At 41.8% G+C, this 26,507-nt stretch overlaps 1 protein-coding gene across 5 annotated transcripts in view; it reads right to left on the bottom strand.

Moving 5' to 3' along the window:
* Positions 1–25,502, bottom strand: part of rubcn (rubicon autophagy regulator) — a 28,263-nt gene extending 2,761 nt beyond the window's left edge. Inside the window, exons 1-21 of one of the 5 annotated variants that reach the window (XM_085134073.1) lie at positions 25,078–25,502; positions 23,082–23,235; positions 21,454–21,537; positions 19,064–19,223; positions 18,843–18,949; positions 18,422–18,647; positions 16,893–17,324; positions 16,240–16,287; positions 14,169–14,264; positions 11,361–11,476; positions 10,985–11,180; positions 9,711–9,818; positions 8,383–8,457; positions 5,743–5,803; positions 3,847–3,982; positions 3,625–3,770; positions 3,242–3,306; positions 2,908–3,146; positions 2,546–2,607; positions 2,303–2,456; positions 2,103–2,196 (exon numbers count right to left, since the gene is read on the bottom strand). In XM_085134073.1, the coding sequence (XP_084990199.1) occupies positions 2,103–2,196; positions 2,303–2,456; positions 2,546–2,607; positions 2,908–3,146; positions 3,242–3,306; positions 3,625–3,770; positions 3,847–3,982; positions 5,743–5,803; positions 8,383–8,457; positions 9,711–9,818; positions 10,985–11,180; positions 11,361–11,476; positions 14,169–14,264; positions 16,240–16,287; positions 16,893–17,324; positions 18,422–18,647; positions 18,843–18,949; positions 19,064–19,223; positions 21,454–21,537; positions 23,082–23,235; positions 25,078–25,115 (2,797 nt within the window). In that variant the 5' untranslated portion in view covers positions 25,116–25,502. The remainder of the gene's footprint in view (positions 1–2,102; positions 2,197–2,302; positions 2,457–2,545; positions 2,608–2,907; positions 3,147–3,241; positions 3,307–3,624; positions 3,771–3,846; positions 3,983–5,742; positions 5,804–8,382; positions 8,458–9,710; positions 9,819–10,984; positions 11,181–11,360; positions 11,477–14,168; positions 14,265–16,239; positions 16,288–16,892; positions 17,325–18,421; positions 18,648–18,842; positions 18,950–19,063; positions 19,224–21,453; positions 21,538–23,081; positions 23,236–25,077) is intronic. The other 4 variants (XM_085134074.1, XM_085134077.1, XM_085134078.1 and 1 more) reach the window with 4 other exon arrangements.
* Between the last annotated feature and the right edge of the window lie 1,005 nt (positions 25,503–26,507).

Here is a 26,507-nt window from a genome sequence, read left to right as displayed (position 1 = left end):
GGTGGAACACGTGCGAGAAAACGACTCCGACAAACACAAACACCCACCGAAACGAAGCATGCAGAAATGTAAACGTTTCAGAGCGACGCACCGCTACCGTACAGTTGCCACCCGTTCCCAGAAAAGATCTTAAGCAGAATAAAAGCAGCAACTACAAGGAGCAGCGTCTCTTTCACAGTGACACACACCAACAACACGGAAGCAGCTCAGAGCTCAGAGAGAAAGATGGGAACGTAGAGCACCAACACCTCCACAACCTCAGCCAAAAGAGATCCACCGCAAAAAAACATCGACCCTCCACCAGCACCGTAACAACAGAAACACACCAGACCAAAGGGAAAAAGATGGCTGAAATATGAAGCTACAACATCCAATAATAATTTAACACACAAGACATATTACAACACCTAAAGGGACAGTTCAGCATGTCCTGTGCAGTTAGAGAACACCACTCTTATGTCTGCAAGGTAACGTTAAAACTACATATTTAACACTGGATGTAAACACATGAGGCCCAACTCGTGCATCTGCAAAGTTTAGAGACGTTTATAGGCCATTGTTTTACCTTTAACAGGCAAATATAAGAGTGGTATCGATATCATCATCATCATACTCTTGGCAATAAGGATTGTCCAACTTGGTTTCTGTAAGACTTTCTGGTTTTGGTAAACATTAATGCACAGCTACACAAGCGTTAACTGCCAGAAATGTGCGTTTGGGGTAGTAACATTTTAAATATCAAGACTGAACACTGTAAAAAACATGCACCTCAAGGGTAGAAAAACTGAAATCACTGTAAAATAACTGCTCGATAGTCAAAGGATAAATAACCGTGAGGCCCTTTGGTTGACTGCAACCAGAAATCCATCAATATTCTGGACAAACAGGAGCTAGTTTTAATCCAGCAAATGAATCAAATTAAACTGTGTTTGCTGTGAGCCGATTCCAGTTTTACTCAGGTTTCCTAATCCTTGGTGATCCCAGGACACAGCCCTCCTTACTCGTGTCCTCCCCCTGCATCATGATCTATGTCGCCTCCCCTCTTGTCTTATTTTTCTCCATGCCTTCCCTCATCTTCCTGCCTCTGGTTATTTTCCTGCCTTTGCGAGTTTTAAGTTTTCTCCAGTTACTCCGCGTCACAATTCTTGATTCTTCTTGGCCTTCCTCCTCAGGGTTTCTTCCTCCATCACTTTCCCCACTTCCACTACTCTCCTCCTTCTCCTTGCTTCTCCCTCTGGAGACATCAGTTGTCAGCTGATGAGATTCTAGTCTCATAACGGGATGTTTGTCAGCCACAGATTCAGTTTTCCCCGTTCTCCCAGCTTGGGCCCCATCTTTCTTTTCATCTGCCGTTCCCCGTGCTTCCTCTGAGGATCTTTTTTTAAACTCTTCATTTCTGTCTTCCTCTTTCACTTCTGGTTTCCGCTCATCCTCCACGTCCGTTTCTGAAGAACCTTTGACTCGACTTCCTAGCACTGATGCCTTGCCACCTCCCTTCCCCTCTTTTCCAATTTCATTTAAACTTTCCACACTGCTGCCTATTTCTCTGTCGCTGTCCCTTTTGTCTCCTTTTAAGATGCTTTTCTTTAATCTGTCCATCTGAAAAACCTTCAAGAAGTTCCTTTTTTCCTTTCTTGTATGTCTGGCCTCCTTTTCCTTGCTCTGCTCCCCCTCACTGCTCTCCACCCCACCGTGCTGACCAACGCTTCCGTTGTCATCATGCTCCATCTGTTCCTTCCTCTCCGAATCCCCCCCTCTTGTCATTACCTGCTCCTCCTCATTAAGCCTATTCCGGGAAAAAGCTTTAACCAGTTTTCCAGCAGTAAAACCTTGAAATAGTCCCCCTTTCTCATGTCTCACTTGTGCTGTGTCTCTTGATGCTTGTCGCACTTCCTCCTGCTCCTTTTGCTCTCCACTCCACACCTCATCTACTCTCATCCCTAAATCCTCCTCCCCACCCACCCCCTCTTTCATGCCCACCGCGAGGGCCTTTGCCAGGCTACGAGGCTTGGGAATCTTCCAATCTGGCCAGGTAAACTGAACGGAGAGGTGGGAGAAGGGCCTTGCACCACCCAGGCCTGCCACCAGCAGAGAGGGCTCACCTTCGCAACGCTGGCACTTGCTCAGGTGGAAAGGGAAGATGATGTCTTTGTCGTTCCCGCAGAACTCGCAAACAAAGCCTTTTGCTTGGCACAGCTGAGGATAAGATGAGGGAAAAGGAAATAAGGAAAGCATTGTATTTGTTGATGTTATTATCCAAAAGCCCATTTTAATTTATAGAGGAACCTGACTCTCATCTTACCACACAGCTGGCTACGTGCATGGTACCAAGTTTCAGCAGCTCTTTCATTCGGGAACCCAGTTCCCCGTTGCGCACAGCAGTGAGGTCGTTGAGGGAGAAGAGGTGAAAGTCCTCTGTCAGGTGACCCGGCAGGCTGTCGAACTTGTCCAACAAGCTGAGGAGAGAGACATACACAATCGAATTAAGTTTGTTACCAAGCTTTGTGAAATGATCGTAAACTACGAGAAAGCAGAGATCTCTTACTCTTTAGCGAGGCGACACGTCTTGAAGAGATTTTTCATGTGAAAAAGCTGCATCCTTAAAACCTGAATACCACATTAGAAAATTATGTTTACTTCACCGTGCATGAGAAAAATAAACATGACTTGTAAGGCTGTGTTACTGTATGGTGCAAAAGTCTCAAGTCAACCATCATCTCTTTATATTTTCCAGGAAAATCAGAAGTATGTGCAGTAATTCATTGAAGCACTTGCAAAAATAAATTCAAATACAGGATATAAGATAAAGACAGAGTGTGAATTATTTTGCAACACTCTTTCTTAATGATATTGCATGTTGGTGATGTTAGTCTGATCTGATAATGTCACTGCTGCCTCTGAACTCACTCGAACAGTCTCCAGAGATTTGTTTTTCTTGTACAGCTCGCTGTTGATATCGTTGAGGTTGAAAAGCGGATCTCCAGAAATCTTGCTCAGCAGGTCCCGGGCAAAGTTGCTGACATAGTATTTGCTGAAGTCCCACTTCCTCAGCACCCGGCCGGGAACCACCGCCTGAGAGTTTTCATGACAGCACTGGCAGAAGTACCGGCCGAGGTATTCGCAGTAACGTAGCCGCTTAATGTAGTCTGAGACAGGGACAGGCAACAAAAACACAGGGAGGTAAGGTAAGGATGTGCACGCAGAACAATTCCTTTAGCTTTTATGTTGTTGTTGGTTATACCTGGGTCAATGCGGGTGCCACAGCCAGCACAGCGGTAGTTCTGTTTAGCCACTATTATCTTCCTCCTGAAAGACAAGAATTAGTTTAAAAATGCAAACTGCAAACAGATCTCTTACTTGATCAGTGCATGTCTGAAATGATTAATAAATATAAGCATATCTTTAAATTTCCTGTGAAAGAGCCCACAGTCATCACCATTATTCCTGAAAAATCTAAATTAAGTTCATTGGTGCTAACAGAACCCTAATTTAGACTCCTTCTCTCCACCTACTGTATCCACTTTAATCCCTGTAGTATACTTTTATTTATTTTTCATACATACATTTATTTATTTATTTAAATTTATTTTCACAAAGATCATGATACATATGATGTGGACTCACTTGGGTGCAGGATGAATGTTGAAGATGATCTGTGGTCGCGGCGGCGCCCACTCGAGGTTACCTCTGACCCGAATCCTTAACTTGTAGATGTCTGCGTGCTCGCCGTCATCAGGAGAGATCGGCAGAGAGTCTGGGATGGGCAACAACTGGGAGACAGCATGATCAACTGAGTACAATGTTCAGTGCCGTGTTTGGAAAACTGCAAGCGGCAGGGATATGTACCTTCTGAGGGGCATCCTGTTCTGGGACCAGCCAGTCGAGCTCAGAAGCTGCAGGAAGCTGCATGCCCTCAAACTGCCTGAGTAAACCCATGGCTACTGACTCAGCTGAGTTAGACTGGAGGAAGGAGGGGGTGCTGCTACACACAGGAAAGCAAGACATTTAAAAAAAGGGACAGTAAAATCCACAATCTGATTCATTTTAATGATCAAATTTGGAATTCAACTGATTGATTAAACTAACTAAATAAAGTCAATGGAGTGTAGGAAACCTAAAGCACGCTTTGTTTTGTTTTGTTTAAGTGACTTCAACTCTGGTCTTCAACTCCTTGTCCTTGTGTATTATCAGTAAGTTATTAGTATGACAATAACAGTAAGAGCAATGGTGCATGGGCACGTAGAGGAAATACTTTTGGCCTATTTCACCTAGCACCTACTTGGCTCAACTTGACTTAGTTGTAATGAAAAAGTGACCTGAGTACCGTCCAATGTACATGAGATTGTTACAGCAATCCAGCTGAAAGTCCAGGGACGTCATTTGCATGCAACATGAACACCACAACAATGGAGGACATCGAGGTGACGGTATACCTGCTACTCAGTGTACGGCACTTTGTCAGCCTCGGGAACCATTGCGTTTTGTGGGTAGTCATAGGGCTGGGCGATATGACCCAAAATTCATATCTCGATATTTTTTAGCTTTAAAATGTAAACTAACAGACGCTGAGCATAATAACAAAGACAGATTTCACAGCTGCTCTGTTCCCAACTTCTACTGCGTGACTGACAGCCTTGAGTTTGAAATCCTCTTTGTAACCATGTCTCTGAACAGGTGCCATTTATGGCCCTTATACACACACAATACGGTAATATTATGTTGAAGCACAGTACGTATCACTCCGCGAGGCTCCAGACTACGGTAGCCGTAATGCTCCGACAATCCATCAAGCGCTGCAGCTCCGTAGCTTACCAAAGTCGTACTAAAACATTTTTTGACAGATTGCTGAGCGCCGTGTACCACCTAAAATCGGTTCATACATAAGGCGCGCTGTCAACTTTTGAGAAAATGAAAGGATTTTAGGCCGTGCAGCCCCTGTGGGCTGCATGTCGTTAGCGCGGTTAGCTCGCTAACACGTTGACGCCGTCCAGCCCCACAACTCGCTAACGGAGATTTGCCGTTTCCATCTTGTCGCTGCCTGCAGGTGAAGCTATGGGGGAGGAGGGGGAGTTGTGTTCAGTGAAGGAGAGGCGAGGCCGAGTAACGTTGCGTAGAGACAAAAGTGGATGAAAGAGAGGCAAACTTGTGGCTCCACAAGTATAATTATAACGTAACATAGACTACATCGATATAAAGGATATTGTCACATCTTATATCTCGTATGAAAATATATCGATATTTTTTAAAAACTTGATATATCGCCCAGCCCTAGGTAGTCATTTCCCTCTTGCCAGGTTTCTGTGGAGACACTCATGACTCATCAAGTGACGCCACTGAGTGTCAAATTGGTGGCATGCAGTCTGTTGATGTCAAATTTTCCAATTGCTTTAGATTGTCTGGAACCCCGGCTCAGTAGGTAATAAAAAAGGTATCTGGTATCAGGTACTGCCACCTAACAGAAAACCTGAAAAACCGAGTCAAGTCGAGCTGAGCTGCCCCCAGTAAGTACTAGAGGAAAAGGGCTATTTGAAAATGCCTGTGGTTGGGCCAGTGGCTATTATAAAGGGGGTCAGGAGACTCTCTGTCCTTGCAGTGATTGGTCTGTCTAGAACGACGATGTGGTAGTGGAGCTTCCATGATTTGTCGAGCCAGGGGGCTGTTCCTTAGTGAGGTACTGAGCCAGTTTTTAAAGTAAAACCGACAAAATTATGATGTAAAGAGAAATGAGAAAAATTTACTTACATTGAATCTGAGCTGAGAAAAGATCTGCCGCTGGAGCTCACACTGTGCTTTATGTCTGCATCTAGAAGACACGGCAAAAAGTTAAAGGAGATTTGGCCAAGTGAAAACAAACAGTAACAGGACTCATTTTTAAGAGAGGGCTTCCAAAGGCTTGCAAGCAACTGGCGAGTGGATGGTGTTTCGTTGGTTTGTTGCCACTATTTGCTACAGCAAAGCAGAGTTAAAAATAAATAATAATAAAAAATTAATCAAAGAGGTTGAAGATTAAAAAGTGAAACAAATCGAGGAAGATAAATTTGACCAAAATATCATCTCTTCTCTTCTAATTCAAGCTAATTTTAAAATCACTTAAGCAGAAAACATGCAGTGAAAGCTAAACCGTTTCAATATCATCACTAAAACGTGTTCTTAAAAAAAAACAGGAAAGAAAAGAAACTAGCGAGCAAAGACAAAAGCAGCACAGGTTTGGCAGAACAGGAGACCGCCTGCATGGATTTACCAGTTTCTTTCAGGATCAACATTCCTGTTTGCTCATACGAGTGCAGGTTACAGCCAAAATTTCAGGATTGCAGGCAATTAAAGTTGGTGCAGAACAGATAAGATGGATTTTAAAAATCGTTTGATTATGTGTGTTATGAATAGCTTCTACTAACAAACTCAAGACCTACAGATACTGGTTGGTCTGACTGGTTGCATTTGTTCTGATTAAAAATCATTGTGTGAATGTGGAATTTTCAATTAGTGGCACAACGTAAATCATGTGTTCATAGAAGCTCTGACAATTGATCTTTTTGATCAGTCTGTGTTCAGAGGAGTGAGTTGCAATTACAGCACAGTTAGAAAGCTGTTAGATTTGTTGGGATATTGTAGTCAGTGGTGTTAGCCAATTTCTTTGCCTTCTCTTTAAACGGTGCATTTTCAGGAAAATGCTACGAGAAAATTAAAGCTGTGATGTCTAAACAAAATCCCCCTAAGAGATAACCACTTCTTTGTTATTCCTCCTGAAGTGTACCTAATCAGGAATAATCCTAGCACCATTCTGGTTACTGAGCTAACTTCTTTAAATATGAACACATGGTGGAAGGACGCATGTGTGACAACACCAGATGGTCATTGGACACATGTTGGAAGTAATGAATAATGACTGGGATGAATGGATGGATGGATGGATGGATGAATACGTGATAACCTCAAATGTACAACAGCCACATGATGCAACTGGTTAACTCCCTCGTCTCCTCCCGAGAGCCTCTTTAAACCCCGACAGGTACAGGCACATTCGTCTTCCTGCACCACCAAAACCCCGGAGCATTGAGCAACAAGCACTAACACAAAAAGCCAAGAGCACAGTTTCACTGAGGTGAGGAGGTAGGTGGCTCATCTCCAAACTGACAAGTTCTTGTAAAGAGATTAGATACTGGACACAACAAGGAAAATAAAATAACCGAGTGAGTATGAGACTCAGCCGATAGCGTCACAACTGTGTTTGGTTTTTAGTTATGGAAGGAAACTGCTAAGAGTGGTTATTCATCACTCTATCATTTGCAATGCAAATTTCATAAACTCGCATTTTATTCTTAATAGAACAAAACACACCAAGTGCTTAAACTGAGACATATTATACACATAAATATTAACTTGTTTTGATTTGATGGCAGCAACATCTCAAAAAAGTTTGGACACAAGAAACAAAAGGCTGAAGCCTAAGTGTTTCTAACCTATTTTGTCCACATGACCAAACACAAGATGGAAACCATCCAGCGTGTTATCAGCACTCACTTCAAACAATGTTATACGAGTACATTATTGCCTATGGAATTAGCAGCTTGTACATCAGCCATCAGACCTGGAAGGTATATACAGGTTTTAGAGCAGCATATGCGCCTATCAGGATGACATGTTTGTCAGAGAACACCTTGAATATTTCAGCTAGATGTTGCAGACTCCTGTTCTGAACTGGCCTGTCGGCAGTGCAGATCTTGGAGCGCAATGAAACAAATGAAAAACTAAATAAAAGTACAACAAAGTCAACTGAGGACTGGAGAGCAGCTATTGTGAAATAATGAAGGGATGCTATGCTCTGGTAAAATTTAAAATGAGCTTAAAATGTTACATAATGTCAGTTTAAACGTTTGACATGTTGGCCAAGTTTTTTTGTAAATAAGACAAATCTGTACATTCTCTTTAATATACAGTCTTAATATAGTCTTAATATACATTTTACACAGATTCCAACTTTTTTATAATTTGGTTGCAAATTAAACCCAGAAATGTATCATCAATTTTTAATGCCTTTGGTGCACAGCTTGCACAATTAAATACTTAAACACTATAAAAGCAGGTAAAGATAAGATATTATTGCAAAACCTTATATGCACAATAGTATAAAAATTAGTGGAGAGAGCTGGGTGAAATGGAAGTTTAAAAAAAAAAAAAAAAAAAAAGTATTACTATGAAACCAAAACACTAACTAGCACGGCAATTATGCAGGACCCACATCCAGCACAGTTACAGCGATTAATGAAAGAAGGTTTTTCAGTTTGGAGTAGAACCACCAGCTTCCTCTCAGAGGAGCACAGCCACAGTAAACTGCCTGTAAGTAGCTGTGGAGCCACGCCCACCACTCCAGCCCGCAGATACCTGAGAAGAGGGAGGCGAGTGACAGGGAGAGGCCGTTCTGAGACATCGCCAACAGGGACTGACCCTCACAGCCATCTGAGAGACACAAACTGTCACCACATGCATACATTTTTACACTCCACAGAGTGTGTGTCAGTGCCACACTGCGCTGCCGCATCCAGAGGAGCATGTACATGTGGAAGTCATGCAGGTACAAGGGCGAAAACATCTTCTCCTCTGACCTCTGGTATCAACAAGGCTTCTTAACCTGGAGAATAGCCACGCACTGGATATTTTCTCCTTTTTAGACCAGTTTCAGTAAACCCCACACATGGTTATGTGTAAAGATAACAAGTTAGCAGTTTCTCCTAAACACCTTTCTTCCCTTCTGATGCTTGGTTTGAACTTGAACACAGTATTACAACTAACCAACTTAATATTTTAATTAATAAGTAATTTAACAGGTATACTGAATTAAATGGCTGTTGAGTTCATATACTGAGGAAACAGTAAAATATTTTAGTTCTAGGTAAGAAAGTTACCAGTAACACCACACAATAAAAAACAACAAAAAAAAACTGCTGCTTCATTATTGCAAAAGCAGGAATACATCTGAATGTATTGCAACAACCAGTAAAGAGAGTCTGTAACAAGCACCAGTGCTAAAGGACTAAAGTAAAGACGAGTTGTAAATGATATCAGGTCGACAGATGAACGACTAAAAATCAGCTTCACAGCATCTGTCCATGGTTGTAACTTCCTGAGAACTTTTGGGTCAAAGTTTCTTTCCCCCCTACCAACCAACCTAACCAATTATCCTCTGCTAACATTTAGTTAAATGTTAGAGGACAGCCCTACTGTTAGCAGAAACCCCAAAGATGTTCATTTCCAAGTACACTTAAATACATGTATATACATTCATACATAAAACCCACCAAGACATGAGAAAAACCACAACCCTTATTAGCAGAATCAAAGCAATTCATAGACTACTGTTGTTTGTAGTATGAGAAATACTTCCTAGAATAGCTACGCCTTTCAAGACGAGTATCAATATATAAATCCTTAGCGTGTGTGATCACATGACTTTAACAGCTAGATATAAATGGCAACAGCAGAAATGGCTAGTATTATGTGAACTCTGCGCTCGGACATTCATATTTAGAGTCTTCGGTGAAATGTGACATGCTTGGTGAGCAGACAGGCTGATGAAGAGGTTATGAATTATGACCAGAAAGTGAATTAATCAAATCAATGATGAATTATAAAATCTAGAAATGAAACTAATAATTATTCCAAAATATATATATTTGATTATTTAGCCCCCCACCCCACAGTTCCCTCTCTACCTCGCAGTTCACACTCCTCCACCTCCTCCGCTGAGCCCGAGTCAGACAGGCCCTGGTAGGAGTCCTGAGAGCTCCTCCTGGAGCCTCCACTGTCAGTGGAGTGAAAAGCTGCACAGAAGAAAGGACACGGAAATAAACAACATGTGCAATAAAAAAAATAAAAAAAAGTAAAGTTTATTTATATAGCACCTTTCACAGACGTGTGTCACAAAGTGCTTTACAAGGTAAAAACACAATACAGTTATAACTACATCATAAAAACCCTGGTCTAATTAAAAGCTTTTTGAAATAAAAATGTCTATAGCAAATCAAAATTGAATCAAATCAGCAATATTGGGGGGGGGGGGGGGGGGGGGGGGGTGTTTCATTTTGCATATGAAACCGGAGGAATTGTACTTACATCTTATGCCATCAGCTTGTCCTCGGTCACAGTTTCCTTCCACATAAAGCTTTGCAAAAACTGCATAAAAAGCGCTTGCAGCAACAAAAACACAATATTCCAGAAACACACTTTGCCGATGCGACTTTATGACTTTCTGTGTCGTTTCTGGGATGCTTAGGACTCATATTGCACTGCTGGAAATACTTTTTAAATTGCACTTTTTTGCAATTTATGTAATTACTATGCACTTAATGTATACATATTATTACAAGCTGGGCTATAATGGTTGTATTGATGTATAGCAACTTGAAATGCTCCCAAAAATGGCTCTACAGCATGTAAAAATATAATATAAACTCTGGCAGACTTGGTTCTATGGTAGGTCTTAAAGGGTTAAAACTAGAATTTTAAAATTGAACCTAAATCTGACTGGTAGCCAGTGCAGCGACTTTAAAACAGGGGTCATATGAGCTCCCTTGTTCGAGCTGATCAGTAGCCTCGCTGCAGAGTTTTGAACAACCTGTAGACGAGCTAGCCCTTTCTTGTTTAGACAAGTAAACAGGCTGTTACAGCAGTCAAGTCTAGTAGAGACAAAAGCATGTTTGATCATCTCGAGTTCACTTGTTGACACGATGGATTTAATTTTAGAAATGTTCCTCAAGTGAAAAAAGCAGGTTCTTACTATCTGATTTAAATGTGAGGATCTATTAAAAGCTGATACTTATTTTAAAGATCTGTGCATCAGTGAAAGCTACTTTAATTACACAGACACGTTGTTTTTGAAGAATGACAACTAAAAAACTCTCTCTCTACTGAGAGACCTAGAATCACATGAAGTACTGTGTCTGTGTACAGATGACAAAAGGATTTCATGTAACTGATGTTTGCGCACCGTGTTGGGAGTTTGCTGATGGCGGCAGACGGCTGCGTCTGATCTGCTGCCTCCGCAGGCGAATCTTCTGCTTCAGCTGCTGAATCTCGTTGTCACTGTCTCCTTCCTCCTCGCCCTCCTCCTGGCGCCGCATGTTGTACTTCATCAGCTCGATGGCAGCAATAAGCGACTCGGAGATGCTGAAATGGGCATTTTCCTGCAGCACACAGAGGTAATTAAAAAGAAGAATATAATAGAATAATAATTTAATTGTCCCACAAGGGGAAATTTGGTTGTAACTATCATCATATCTTCACCCATAATTTCTACATTTTTCTCCATTTTATTATGTTTGCACTGAGATTCAATTTACATTTGCAATGAATTAAGCCCTGACCTTCTCAAGGTCTGCACAGCTGCCAAAGTCCTGCTCTGACAGGTAGCTGATGAGGCTCTGCCCCTCTGACGGCCTCCTGAACATCCCCTCTGAGGTACTGCTGTGCTGGGACCCATCTGAAGTAAACAAAGCATACACAGACACACAAAGCCATAAAAACAGAAATTTACACACTGCACTGGAATTTAAGTGCCGTAATGTTGCCTACAAATCAAAAGGTTCTGATTTTTGGCTGGCAGAAGAAACACTCTATAATTGAGGTGTTGGTCAAGACAGATTTACTTTTATCCATTTTACATAATCTTGGACAACAGAGATTGAAAATGTGACTTCCGGAGTAAAACCGCAAAGGATTGTAGGTACAAGTGGCAGCACGCGCGGGCTATTACAAGACAACAGTCACACAGAGATAAACTGAGACATAAAGAATGGCAAGAAGCTGTTGTATTATTAACGGCCATAGGCGGTCACATGACAGCCACGGGAAGCCGACGGGTAAAGAGATGGGTTTTTATCGGATTCCTTCGTGGAAGAAAAATTGTTCAAGTCATGTTTCCGAAGTCACGGCGTGGATTACAGCTATTCCAAGACCAAATGTAACGTTCCAGAACACTCCAGCTCACATGTTAGTCTGCTCCAAGCATTTCCACAAAGGTAAGTCTTTTGTTGTACTTAACACGTAATTTATCATAACATAATTGTTGATGTAGGTTACAAATAAGTCTCATATGGATTTGAACTGAATTTGTTGCGCTTTGCTGCTTTGTTCACTGTGGCTTTGCGGGCTAATGTTTGTTGTGTTTTGCAGGAAAACCAGCCTACAAAATGCTGCGATCCAGACTGGGCACCCTCTATCGACCTGGGTCAGACAGAGTTTAAAGCTGCTACCACTAAGAGGGAGAGCAAGATCAAAACAGCCACGAAAAGTCCGACATATATGTGCCCAAGGGTTGTATTGAAGCAATCAAGTGATGAATAACTGTTTTCCAGTATGTTGTTTTGATATGTTTTTGTTTGTTTTTCACCAAAGCAGCTAATAAAGCATAATCTATTTAATTTTGCCTCTTTCTTGTAAGATTCTATAATAGAATGAAACAATAATGCCAGTTATAAATAAATACAATAAATTGAATGAATTATGAAACACTTATTTTATTTCTATTGGATCTGAAAATGTGTAAAACTACAACCTGAAAAGACAAATAGATTGCGTTGGCCTGTACAGGAGAAAATGGAAAAATTTTAACGACAGCTATAAAATGAAATAGTCCAAATCAGAAAATAGACACACCAAAGTAAACTGGACCTGGGCTTGTTGCAGGGATCTGAAGTTACGAAACATTTCGTGAGTGTATGCACTCACACTTAGGACTAGGGATGGGTATCGTTTAGGTTTTATCCGATACCAGTGCCAAACCGGTACTTTTGAAACGGTGCCGGTGCTTAAACGGTGCTCAAACCGGTGCTTAAAGAATGGAGAACACAAAATTGGTCCAAAAACCTCTCATGTTCAGCTGTTTTTTTTGTAAAAAGATAACAATGTTAGCCTTTTCTGCAGCTATGGAGCATATATGGTATCACTCTTGGCTGGAAGCAGTGCTTAAACAATGGAAAAAACACAAACTTTGTCCAGAAACCTCTCATGTTTAACTGTTTTCCACTTTTTCTTTGGTCATTTTAGCCTTTTTGGCCAGGGTGAAGGGAGTATCTGCCATCAAACAAGAAGACAGCTGCATGTAGCTATGATGATGTTTGCTAGTTCACCTTACATGCATTAATATAATAACGTGGTTAGCCTACTCAACGTAAATTACACACGAACAACATTAAGCTACTCACGCAGAGAAGAACGGCTGCTGCTGCATCATCATCCTCATCATTTCTGCTACACTGGCAGGGCTAGGGGTTTTTGTTTTTTGTTGCCAACTCCGGTCCGATAACAGGCACCACACCCACAGTAGATGTGCTCTGTGTGAGGTCTCACAGCAAGCTATCAAATACGGCGCATTCGCCAGGTGTTTCATCGGATTTGAAGTGTTACCTCCTTTGACAGTATCACAGTATCAGCCTAAAGCACTTGTTGCAGGCTGCTGAGTTTGCATCTTTTGCTGTGAAGTACAGCCAGACTTTGACCGCTTCGCCTTGGGCGTTTTTAACCTGTAGCTCTGCTCTAAAAGAACGTACGTACCTGGGCCCGCCTACTATCCTCGGAAATGTAAAATGATTGGCTAGAATCTAAAGTGTATCAAATCTCAGGAAAAAAAAAAAGCACCGAAATAAAGCACCGAAATGTGCGCTGCTTTTCGGTCTGGTTACTACCGTTTATGTCAGAACCGGTGCCATCATGGCACCGGATACCGGTACCCATCCCTACTTAGGACCATATAATTCTAAATATGAGTGTGATGAAAGTTGGGCAGCACGCCAACGTCTTTAGCCCACTCTGCGCTCGTATGGGTCTGACCCTTTCACTCCTTTGATTTTTTCCACGTACTATTTTTTGCCTTTTCCTCAAGTCTGTCTTCGTACGGACCTGCCGTGTTCTTCTTCGTTTTGTACATAACTGTTTTGGGGGCAAATAAAATGCAAGTAGAGATTAAAACCGCAGAATGAATGATTACCGGTGCTGGAAATGCTAGCGCCTGATGCAGTGTTTTGATTTTGCTGCCATTCGTACCTACAATGCAATGCGCGAAAGTCACATGGTCTGTCGATCTCTATTTAATGACCTAATTGCATTTTGAATAAACAAAACTCATCAAGACGTTAGCTGACATATGCGTGTCAGTATTCACACAGAAAACTCACAAGACTCCATGTAAAGAGAGCTGGATGTGCTGGTATCACTGTGCTGAGGTGAGAACGGGCTGTAGTCTTTCATGCAGCAGTCCTCGCCTGCTGATTCTGAGACACACACACACACAAAAAGGATGTGTGTTAACACCTTTTTATCATCGAGAGTCATTCACCTCATTACAGTACTCTTTTGAAAGAAATGGATGCAAACATGCTTGAGTGCAGGAAAAGCAGCTGGTTAAATGCTTTGTGTTGGACAATGACGTCTAAGGCTATTGTGTAGTGTATGGCTACACTGAAACAAACGTGGCTTTGAGTGCCAACCAGCCTAACTGCAGAGTGAAACAGAGGTAGTCTATCACTCAGTGACTAGGGATGGGTATTGATAAGATTTTCACGATTCCGATTCCATTTTCGATTCTGTTTAACGATTCGATTCTTTATCGATTCTCTTATCGATTCTTATTTTTAAAAAAGGAGAACATTAAGGTCGATTAGCTTAGAACTTTGTTTTATATCTTCTCTTTGAACAAGATAGAAATTTAGGAGTAATATGGCCTTACAAACCCAACAGTGAGATCTTAAGAGATCCACAGCCTACAGCTCTTCAATGGGGCATCACAGGGTCCCCGGAAAAAAAATTTGTAAATGTAAAATAATAAAATGAATATTCTTCTGTAGCAATAACAAAGTATAACATAAATTATTCTGTAGCAATTACACAAGAATATCCAGTAATGTCCCTGCCTACAATTAAACACATTCACTTACTGAAAATCATCTGCTGTGGCAAATGGGTGCAAGCCTTTGACCACAAACTGAGTCACTGCTCTGTGACATTCGTCTATCCTGGCCTGAAAGGAGACGCTACCGGTAGACTGCAGCGAGAACTGCCAGCATCTGAGCCAGACTCTGTCTCTCTCATCATGGTCACCTAAACGCACAGTAATGGCAGGTTTTGTAATAATGTAGATTGCGCTAACATAATATGCACTGTTAGTTGATTATTTACCTGCCGCATTAACGGGAGAGGACGTGCAAACGTTACCGCTGCTGCTGGGTTGAGATTCACGAGTCGAGCGGAATTAAAAACACGACATTCATTTAAGGTTATCTCGTGTTTTGTGAGCAAATGCTTTTGCATATTCGTAGTGTTTCCTTCCTTAAATGAAATATCTACTTTGCAAGTATTGCAAGTTGCCCTGTTGTCATCCGTTCTTGTAAAGTATAACCAAAGTTTTGAGCGTTTGAGCCGCTTACGCGCCGTGTTTCCTGCAGGGTAAATGACGCTCCGCAACGTGGTGACGTCATTCGGGGCGACTGGAATCGATAAGGGAATCGTTTGCAAAAATGGCAAACAATTAAAAGGAATTGAAACAGTGGGAACCGGTTCTCAACAAGAACCGGTTTTCGATACCCATCCCTATCAGTGACCCACTTTTACTTAAAGACCGCAAACTTACAGTATTGTTTACACTGTCATTGCTTTGCAAGTGTAAACAACACTGCATTAAAGTTATGTTTTGCATTGGGAATCTTCCTCTCTGTGAGCTCCAGAATTTATATTGAAACTTCAAAACATCAGAAGAAAAGACAAGACTACATGATTCTTTGAATACAATACTGACACGTAGTCTTAGGGAACCTTCATGGTTGCCGGTCACCCCCATCACACTTCAGTTAAAGGCAATGTTGCTTTTTGGGTTCTCAAATAGACGGGACACTCCCAGGTATTTAACCTGTAATGGGGCTGTAACACTGACACTTTAGAGAGCCACCTCATTGTCATGCAAGTCGTAAGGGTCACATGAGCCAAGGTGTGAATTGTAATAGAGTCCCAGAACAAAAGAAAACAAAGTGATAAAGTGACTTTTTCACACCAATCTGATTTGGTTTAAATAAACAAATAATAAGAAAACAGTCCTTAAAATCCAAAACACAAATAATGGGCTGAAGACAAGAGTGAAAAATAAGAGGGATGGAGTTCTTCACCATGCACACAAAGAACTTTTTTTTTTTTTTTTTTAAAGGGAGGGGAGATGAGAAGTCATGTGATGGAGTACAGTGAAACTGCACCGCCAACCTGCTACCGGGTCCTCTATTATTATGGTGATTTTTCTGTGGCCCCCTCCTTTGTGCAAACAGTAGAAGGAAGAGATAAGAGAAGGACAGAGCAGAAGAAGAGATGATTAATTCAAGCCAAGAAAGGGGAAACAGTCTGAGCAAACAGAGCCGATATTAACTGGGTGAAAGCTTTAAAACCTCAGACAGGAAGCGTGCGAGAACATGGCTTAACCGCATATCAGAGAGCTGTGAAAAAACACACATACTATGCAGGTAGAACTACAGCTAAACCTCACCCACCTACATTTCTGCTACTTACAGTAAAATTAGGGTTAGTTTAATTCTAAAAATGACCTAAACTCATGAGAAATGTACAAACTCGCTCCAGAGAAACACGCCAGACAATTACAAATAAATACCACAAGTACTACAGGCCATGTTGTGATCTATGAACATGCAACACAAAGTGACTAAGCAAGAAGTGAACTGGCTACTAGCTGAGGCTGAACTTCACCACTTTAGGAAGTATTACAATCAATTTTGAAGTACAAGTTTATCTTTAAATGTTTCTCATAGGAAAGAGAGGCTCCTTAATTAAACAGAAAATTGCTATACGCTGTAATTTAAATAAATAAAACAATCCCTTCCAAACTCTTGAAATCTCCTACTCACCATTCCTGAGTTTCTGATTGACCCCCGTGTCAGAGAATGATCGAGTGTGTCCTTTGAGCCCCCTCCCCGGCCCCCTCTGGCCCTCTGAAAAAGATGAACGCCTCTGCGGGGCCTGTGTAGTAGAACGCTGCAGGGATTGGTCCGTGTTCCCCCCCCGCTCGCTGCTGTGGGTGGAGCTTTGGGAATTGCGTCGATCGTTGCGTTGCCCGAGGTTACCGATGGCCAAATACTCTGGACCATCGTCAGAGTCACCGCCGCCACCGTACTCGTCAGCCTCGGGCTGAAGGAAGGAGGGCGTCGAGTTGGTGTCCGTTAATGAGATTGAAGGGATGGACGCTGAGCCAGGTGGGGGTGTCGCACCTCGTGCGTTCTCCCCCGGACTGGTGACAACCACCCATTCAGATTCCAGGCTGCTGGTTTGAGAGGTAGTGTCTGCAAGACAAATGGGACAGATTAAGATTCGTACTCAGATTTTGCTTATGGGTTTTTGGTTTTTCGCATATTCTAATTTTACTCCCAGAATTTTCTGCCCCACGAGGGCTTGCGTATGTACACAAGCCGTCGTGCATGTCTGTTTTTGTTTATACAAACTGACTGTCTAAAAATGGTGACGCGCTGCAGAGATTTTAAATCCACTTAAGCTATTTTTTAACCACCCTTGTCCATTTCAGTGAGCACATTCAGCTCAGGACACTGACTTCGCCAACTGCATTAACACATTCTTCACCAATTGGCTTTGCCCACAAACAATCAGGCCTCTGTACAGTTAACTCAGCCTGCCTATTCACATACAAACTGTAGTGTATTCATAGCGCCTTACCACAAATCCACCCGAGAGGGGACATTCCCCAACTCTCTGTGAATGATACTCATGACCATTGATCAACGGTTCTTGATCAATGGTCATGAGAATTTGCATAATTATGATGAAGGAACTGACCTCCCAGCCCATTGTTCCTTCACTGGGCTGGTTTCAGTCATTATGCAAATGTCCTGTTTATAACAGCGGTCCCCAACCTTTTTTGCGCCACGGACTGGTTTATGCCCGACAATATTTTCATGGACCGGCCTTTAAGGTGTCGCGGATAAATACAACAAAATAAAACTAGTATCAGTACCGAAAAAAAGAAGATTTATTCATAACACACGTGAAAAGACTCAGGAAAACCGAGTTAACGATAAAAACAATAACAAAATAACGCTGAAAACCGATAAAAACCCTGAAAACCACACATTTCAGACCTGAGCCTCAACTCTCGCGGCCCGGTACCAAACGACTCACGGACCGGTACCGGTCCGAGGCCCGGGGGTTGGGGACCGCTGGTTTATAAGATCGGGGAAAACTATAGTCAGCTGAGACTGAAGAAGTCACTTGGATGACAAAACGTTTCTCCCAATGAGAACGCTACGTCCAGATGAACAGAATCAACTTTTGGAGATTTACTTACCTGGATGATTGAGCATGCATCAAGACACTTAAGTATAAGAAAAAATAAAAAATAAATCCACAACCCAGCCTCTTTTCTCACTTGTGCTGTTGCTGTTTGAGGATCCAGCTGCTGTAGTGCTTGCAGAGTTTTGGCTGGTGGCGGCTGCTTCTCGCAGAGAGCAGTTGGAGGTGGTGAGTCTGCGGCTTAGAGATTCTCTACTGGGAGCCTTGTCGGCGTTTCTCCAGGCCCCACCAGATCCGGGCAAGACACACAGACTCTGGCTCTTCAGTAGTCCCAGGCAAGGTGGGCCCTTCAGAGGGGACAGCTGGGCAACGGAAAGAAAGATTTTTAATAAAAGTAAAAGTAGTTTCTTTTGTTTGAAAAATTAAATCACTTTAACAACTGAATGATGTGTTTACAGTGTGGTCAAACTTGAGTGAAACAGCAATGAAAAACATTTGCACAAGTGACCTTTTCATGAATAAACAGGTGATATGTGCAAAGATGTCAGAAAACCCACCCCAACAGTGTCTACTTGGGCGAGCAGTTTGGGATTATTCTGCTCCACAGCTTCCACGCACTGGAACATGGCGGTCACGTGAGGCTCGCTCAGCAGAAAAGCATCATCTGAAAGACGGACCCAGCATGAGAGAGGGGGGGAAATGAAGTTAACACAACTTATACACCACAGCAATCTCTAATACAAGTATATCAACCTGGGCTGTTATTAACGTGGCTCACCATTGTAGTATTTACGCGTGTGTCCCAGATGCTTGAGCAAAGGTCGGAGCTGCGATGACAGCATGTGAACCTGTAAGCTGTGAAGCAGCCAACGCTCAGCCTTGTAGCTTTCACCAGCACTCTTCATCCCAGTGCTTAGCACCGGCTCCAGGTGCCTGAACTGAGGATGGACAGAGAACAAATGGGAAAGTGTTGGCACAGGCTAAAACTTTTATATGTCTGTAAAAGCACATTTCCATCTCTAATTATGTGATCAATCTTGTAAAACAAAGAAAAAATTCGGCTGATGAGGCCATAAACATTTCCTTAACTGGATTTTGTTTTTGTGACCATTCAGCAGGTGGTGCTGGCTTTGGCTTTGGAGTTCATCCTTGGCAGTTAATTGTTTCTAACACCTACCCAGATCTTCTTCTGTATATTTCAAACTAGTTTCTATTGTTAAAAGAAACATTAAGCCAACACTGAGTCAACCTAACTGCTCCTCTTATGAGTTTTCCTGCAAACATTCCCCATAAGCGTTTCCCACCTGTTGGTCTAAAGCTACGAGGAGGGTTTCGGAAGAAGAGACAGAAATAGACACCAGGCTTGAAAAGAGAGAAAAACAAGTGGAATGTCAGGTGATAAAAAGCAGCACAATACTAGAGGACGGCGGCTCAGATATGAACAACAAACAATCCTCACATGGTGATTGCATTATGCCCGAGTGAGCCCTGCTGGTCTGTAACACCAGGGGAATAATGAGGATAACTAGATTACTCCAAGTCCATTAGCTCTTATACAACTCCATTACCCCTGACAGACAGGACTGGGGTTAAAGGCAGACCGTTTTCCACAACACACTAGGAAGCAAAAAGTCAGCAATTTAAGCAAGTGTAGTGGCTCTACCCAGGCCATCAGATCATGTGAGCTTGTGGGGGGATTTTTTAAAGAAATTTATTATAAGGCCCGTGTTATTTTTCTCAAACACATTCTAACATCACTTTATGGGGATTTTCCACAAAAGGGAGGCAGTTCCAGCAAATCTAGCACTTCAGGCTTGATAGGACAAGAGCACATTACAGGTTAAAACAAAGTAAACTATCATTTTTCCTCCAGAACAGATAAATCCTCCAAATCCAACAGTGTTGTGTTCTTAAATGGAACCTTCACACTAAAGATGTGTTTGGTTTGTAGTAAACAAATGCTTCTTCTGAGCCTAAATTATGTAATTGCTTACTCTTTGCTTTTGCAGCTCTCTCAGGAAACTTGCTATACTTTCAAAACTAAAACACACAGCAACAACATCATGCATTTATTACTTCCAGGCTGGACTACTGCAATTCATTGTTATCAGGATGTCCAAAAAACTCACTGAAAAGCCTTCAGCTAATCCAAAATGCTGCAGCAAGAGTTTTCTCACTCACTATGTATTAATAGACCTCTCTGCATTGAATCATCTCTGTTATTAACCTCTGTCTCTTTTCCACAGCATGTCTTTATCCTGTCTTCCTTCTCTCACTCCAACCAATCACAGCAGATGGCCCCGCCCCTCCCTGAGCCTGGTTCTGCCGGAGGTTTCTTCCTGTTAAAAGGGAGTTTTTCCTTCCCACTGTCACCAAAGTGCTGCTCATAGGGGGTCATATGATTGTTGGGTTTTTCTCTGTATCTATGAAGCGCCTTGAGGCGACTTTTGTTGTGATTTGGCGCTATATAAATAAAATTGAATTGAAAAAGATATAAACATGCATGTGTGCATCCCTGGTAGCTGTGAACAAGGATTGGAGAACTGAAACATTAGCTCTTTTTACAGGTTCCACATTTATAGTAAACAACCACCACCACCACCACCACTGTTTAAAGCTTTGAACAAGACGACTCAGAAGTAGGAAACGAAGCGACCCCCGATGGGGAAGATACTGATTTAGAAATGAAAACCACATTAGCAACCAATGTAACGTAAATAAACCACACATCACACTTAGTGTTAAATCATAGTAGCATATTTTTCTCAAACACTGCTAAACAGCAACTATTAATTATTTAGTTAAGGAGAACCGGAGCCAAAAGAGTGTATACTGTATTTTCAAAATATACATTTTGCCACATTATTTAGGGGAAAAAAATGTAAAAACTTGTAGTGTTTGATTAAATAAAGATGCTTTTTAATTTATTTCTTTTTGAACTGCTGTTCCAAATCTCTGTAAAGGCCAGCCAATCAGAAGAAAGCCGGCTTAAAGTGGGTGAGCGCTAAAGCAGCTTGTTTCAGCCAATAAGAATTGGCTGAAACAATAAGAATTTTTCGAATAAGAAAGAAATTGAATCATGCACAGAAAGTCTAGTAGAAATATTTATGTGTCAGGAAAGTTTAAAAGAAAAAAGTTACATCCCAGCTTTAACATGGCTGGGCATACCTGTTCAACGTGGGAGGCGAGTTGTGGGCTGATGTAGCGAACACACCAAACAAACGGCCAATAGTTTCTCTGCTTGTAGTACACCTGCAACACAAGGCCAAAGGCTTGTATGACCCAGTTTCTAAAGTATCAGCTTCGACCAATACAGTAAGTCATTATGAAGAATGAGAGTTGTGTTTCATATCATATTTTCCTTAAATTTTAGAATTTAATTCGCCCTTAGTAACAATAAGTTATGATTTTCTGTTTAACTTTATTAGTCTCTCACATTGCTGTGGAGCAGCTTCTCTACAACACCACTTTAGTTCATTTGCGGGCATTTGTTCATACACAGCTCTCACGGCTCCACCACAGCATTTCAATCAGGCTGAGATCTGGACTTTGACTGGGCGGCTGCACTACTGCGATTCTTTTTGTTTTCAGCCATTCTGTTGTGCTTGGGATTATGTTCATGCTGCATTATATAATTTTGACCAGGCTTTAACTGTCGGACCAACAGCTTCACATTTGACTCAAAAATACTTTGATATGCAGAAGAGTTTAACAACTGCAAGATGTCCCGATTCATGTGGCTGCAAAATAAGCCCAAATCATCACGTCTCAACTACATTTCTTGACAGCTGGTATGAGGTGTTTGCACTGGTATACTGCGTTTGATTTTTACCAGACATGATGCTGTGCACTATGGACAAAACTCTCCAAAGTGCTCTCATCTGTCCAAAAGACATTGTTCCAGAAGTCTTATGATTTGTTCAGATGTGGTTTTGCAAGCCTAAGGCCTGTTGCCATGTTCATTTTAGAGAGAAGAGTCTTCTCCTGGTAACGCTGTCAAACAAGCCAAACCTGTTGTTCTGTTGTTTTTTCCCCCTATTATACCATCATTTAGCACTTAACATGCTAACTGATGATCAAACCACCAAAACGTTTGCTTCTACAGGAGGTCCTCACACTTCCTGATGATCTGTTAATCAAATACATTTGCACTTTCCTGCGTCTTATCCTCCTAATTCACAGACGTAAGGGTGTATTTAGATTTCACAAGACTGCACAGTCCTGTGAAAACTTCTTTTTTTCCCCCCCACATGACTGTAAACCACCTGATAAAAATCACACGCTTCCATCCCGGCGAGATTTATTATGGTTTTATTTGTTCCTGATTAGTTCACATTTGTGTTTCACTTTTGTTTTTAATTTAATATGAAGGCAGGTGGTTAAGCAGGTACTCCCATTGCCATGATATGTAGAGTATCTGTCAGATCAGAACAGGTTTTTCAATACAAACACAGCACTTCTGTCAATATCACTCACATAAACATCCCAAGTCTCAATACATGCATGCACCAAAACCTCATCAGGCATGCTGTGTTGATCAGGTTGATCAGGGTAAATGCACCTTCAGTACAACACAAAGTGTTTTTGTCTTCATACCAGAATCAGATGGCACAGACACAGCACGGGTAATAAGATACAAAACACACAGGACGTATCTAGCAAAATCAGCATTCTTTATTTTCCCCCAAGCATGCGAATATGCTGGTGTTATTTTAGTAAATGCCATCCTTGTTCTGTTAAAACAAAAACAAAAAAAAGGTTTGTTGTTGTGACCGATATAGGCTTCGTGTGCTGACCTGCTCATTCCTCAGTCCATGGCTGAGGATGTTGTTCATGTCCTTGTGCAGCCGCTGCAAGCCACCATACCGCGACCACACGTTAGGGTTGTTGGTGGACAAGAGGCCCTCCACTGTGGTCTTCAGGCTGGACAGCAGCTTCCAGTGCTCCTTTCTGGAAGGTAACAGGGAAGCAAGAAGACGTTTAACAAAGAGGGAGGAGGTACAGAGTTTCTGGTATTGGCAATGCAGCTGATTAATCCATTAATCATCTAAACCAAAATTCTTTTCTCAGAAATAATCAGAAATTCAATGACGTATTGGAAATGCTGAGCATTACTGAATGTGTGAGCAGTGTCATTACATCCCAACATGAACATGTGGACTTTTCCTGATAGCCAAGAGTCTGGAAAGGTCAGTACGTTTGAACCCATTATTGATGTTCATGACGTTCTATCATGAACATCAATATTTTGTGTACAAATGTAAATAAAAGGCAGATCCTGAACCTAGTGAGAGCCCACTTGAATTCTACAAGTACCTTCATGAACTATACTGCAAAACAAATACAGTCATTGACATGTACCCGCTGAGCACTGAATCAACGCTTATCTTTAGGATACAGTCAGCAGTGGAAGGTTGCTCAGATACTAGATATTAGACACTCCCCAAGAGCCATAAATTGCTGGCTCACAGGACTTCCTCATTCCCCCTCAGTTCAGCAAGTCAAACTTCACCAGCAGCACACAAATGAAAAAAATTAAACAAAGAACCCTTCACGTTAACAACTGAGGGTGAACTCCTTGATTATAGGAGAACTTAACTGGACATGTGCTCCATGGTGTTAAATAAATCCAGTGGATAATATAAAAACACAACTGCAACAAAATACAGAAGATTATGTGTTGTAAGGCTGTGAAACCAGACTTAAGAGTTCTTTGATCTAGGCTGACATGGCCAAAGACAATCACAACAATTTATTTTCCTAATAGATCAAAAACAGTATCTCAGGCAGAGACAGTGTGTTAAAGTATATCGGCCAGCTAGAAAAGTCAATAAAACCTGGAAGAAGCACAACAGTGAACACAAGGTCTTTTCTTAGGCATCAGCAGAATTTCTGAGCAGCAGCAGGATCACGAGTTAAGACACAGAGCCAACTAATCAAATCACATAATACGTGTAACACAGGAGTGTAGGGGGGGGACGAGGCCGGAGGTTAGCGAGCATTCTGCACATACTGCGGAGCGTGGTGCATCTGTGAGAGGGGTAAAGTTATGTAATTAGCACCGCCACATCCAGGGGTAAAATTCCTCTAGACTCGGAGAGATTGAGGTTTTAAGGATTACCTTCCACTCTTATCTGTGCGTGTTCATGTACGAGAAACCCTGGGCTGTGCACAGAGGATCTGCAAACATGCATCCTTCTAATATGCTAGGGAAAACACTTGGAAATCCTTGAACTTCCCAAAAGTCTTCCAGTACTTGCACTGTCAGTAATTCTGCTGATCTTCAGTAAACCTTCATAAAAATAACCACCTGCTTAGCTTGCTGACATAACCCATATTTTAATCTTATTAGACAACAGTTACTTTATGTGGTCAGTTTAGCTGTTAGCACAATCTCACTGTATGACAGCTAACAGCTCTAATAACGCTAACGAATACAAGCCTTCCCCTCATCTTCCAAATGTGCATTCTAACAACGCCATATTTTTTACAACACAGTAAATGATAAACCAGAAGACTTTGGGATAGAGCCATTAGCTCCAGCCTGTCAAACCTTACCATGTCAGGTTAGCCTAGCCTAGCTTAACGGGTAATACTGGTATTAGTTCTTCACTAGTGTTCAAACCTACTTAGGCTCGCATTTTTTACAGTTGGCTCAGCTTAAATGTGTTCACTGCTGGTCATCTTTTTAAACAAAGCTCACAGGTAACCAGTAACATAACTCTTTAGTTGCCTTGTTTATGAAACCATGGGTGTTAGCCGTATACCAACGCTGCACAACCTGTCACTCACCTGCGCTCCTCCGATTCTCCCTCTGCCCTGATCTCCATGTCCTCAGGGAGGAACCGAGTGCCGTACAAAGCCGCCAGCTTCTCGGAGAATATCCCGCCCTGTTAGGTACAATAGAGATGTATCGCAGTAGCAGGGTTGTTTGAAAGAGTCACCCGGACTTAAAGTCTTCCGCCATCTCTACCCTGTCTGTCAGAGCCGTGGATCAAAACAGTGGAGGCCGCATGACCTGCTACAATCATCAGTGGGCGGTGGTGTTCTGCGTAGCTCTGCCCACTATTTAACGTAACGGTGCTTACTTTAAAATAACACCAGATAATACCGCCCTCAGTTAAATAATTTAAAAATAAAGGGCTCGGTTGTGTTTTAGAAATAAGTTTATAAAGAGTTAAGGCTTTTAGGCGGCGGGTGAGGAAAGAGCTTTCTAGAAGACTAGATAGAAACCCGGTCCATGTCGCCACCTGTTGTTACAGAGTAGTACTGCAGGTCTATATTTACAAGCTGAAACTTTAAAATATTAGCAAAGATTAAACCCATAGCCACAGCAAGGGAATTACTACCGACCGTTATAATTTTACACTGCAGTAGACTGAAACCTTTACTCAAAAAAGAAATTATTATGATTACAAAGGACAGCCTGATATAATAAATGAGGGAATTAATCTGAAAATCTACTTGTAACTACAGTGGACTGTAAAATTGTACTAATGCTCACTACACATCTCTCTCTCTCTCTCTCTTTAAACTGTTTAAAGAGTCGTATCTATGCCTTCAATATGCCTATATATCTATAGATATATAGATATATTGAAGGCATAGGTACGACTCTTTAAACAGCGTGAAAAAATACAAATAATAATAATTATTATTACTTATCGCTGTGGCAGTGGTCCCACTTGACCAGTATGCACAATAATAACAATAGGAGAATCTCTTCCGGTTTCAATTCTGAAAGATCTTTTTACTTTAGTAAAAAATGTGTTCACAACGAGACAAGAATAGAATAGAAAGAATAAATAGCAACCAGAAGAGTCAGTCAAAAGGATTATAATGCAGAAATGACATTTTTTCACTCTCTGACCACTTTATTAGGTACTAGTACCGGCTTGAACCCCCCATTTTCCCTTCAGAAATGGCACAGACCTTGGTTACAGCCAGCTGTTAACGGAGTTAAATATGAGTGTCGATGAGCGGTTGTGCAGGTGTACCTAATAAAGTGGCCGCTTCTGCGCTTCTGCTTCTGCGCTCCCCACATGATGGCGCCACAGTCTTACACTGTGTGTCTGCACGAGGCCGTACGACTGTGCTGTGACGCCTGATGGCAGTGGAGAGTCAGCGGAGTACAGTGTTTCCCTGTAACAGCAAACTTTCATCCTCAGTAACTGCCAGGCGTGGTTACAAATGACTGCATGGTGAGTAATTGTCCTTGCATA

Source organism: Neolamprologus multifasciatus, chromosome 15 (assembly GCF_963576455.1).
Source record: "Neolamprologus multifasciatus chromosome 15, fNeoMul1.2, whole genome shotgun sequence".
In the NCBI taxonomy this organism is placed as follows: domain Eukaryota; kingdom Metazoa; phylum Chordata; class Actinopteri; order Cichliformes; family Cichlidae; genus Neolamprologus; species Neolamprologus multifasciatus.
This window is presented reverse-complemented; position numbering and strand designations above follow the sequence as displayed.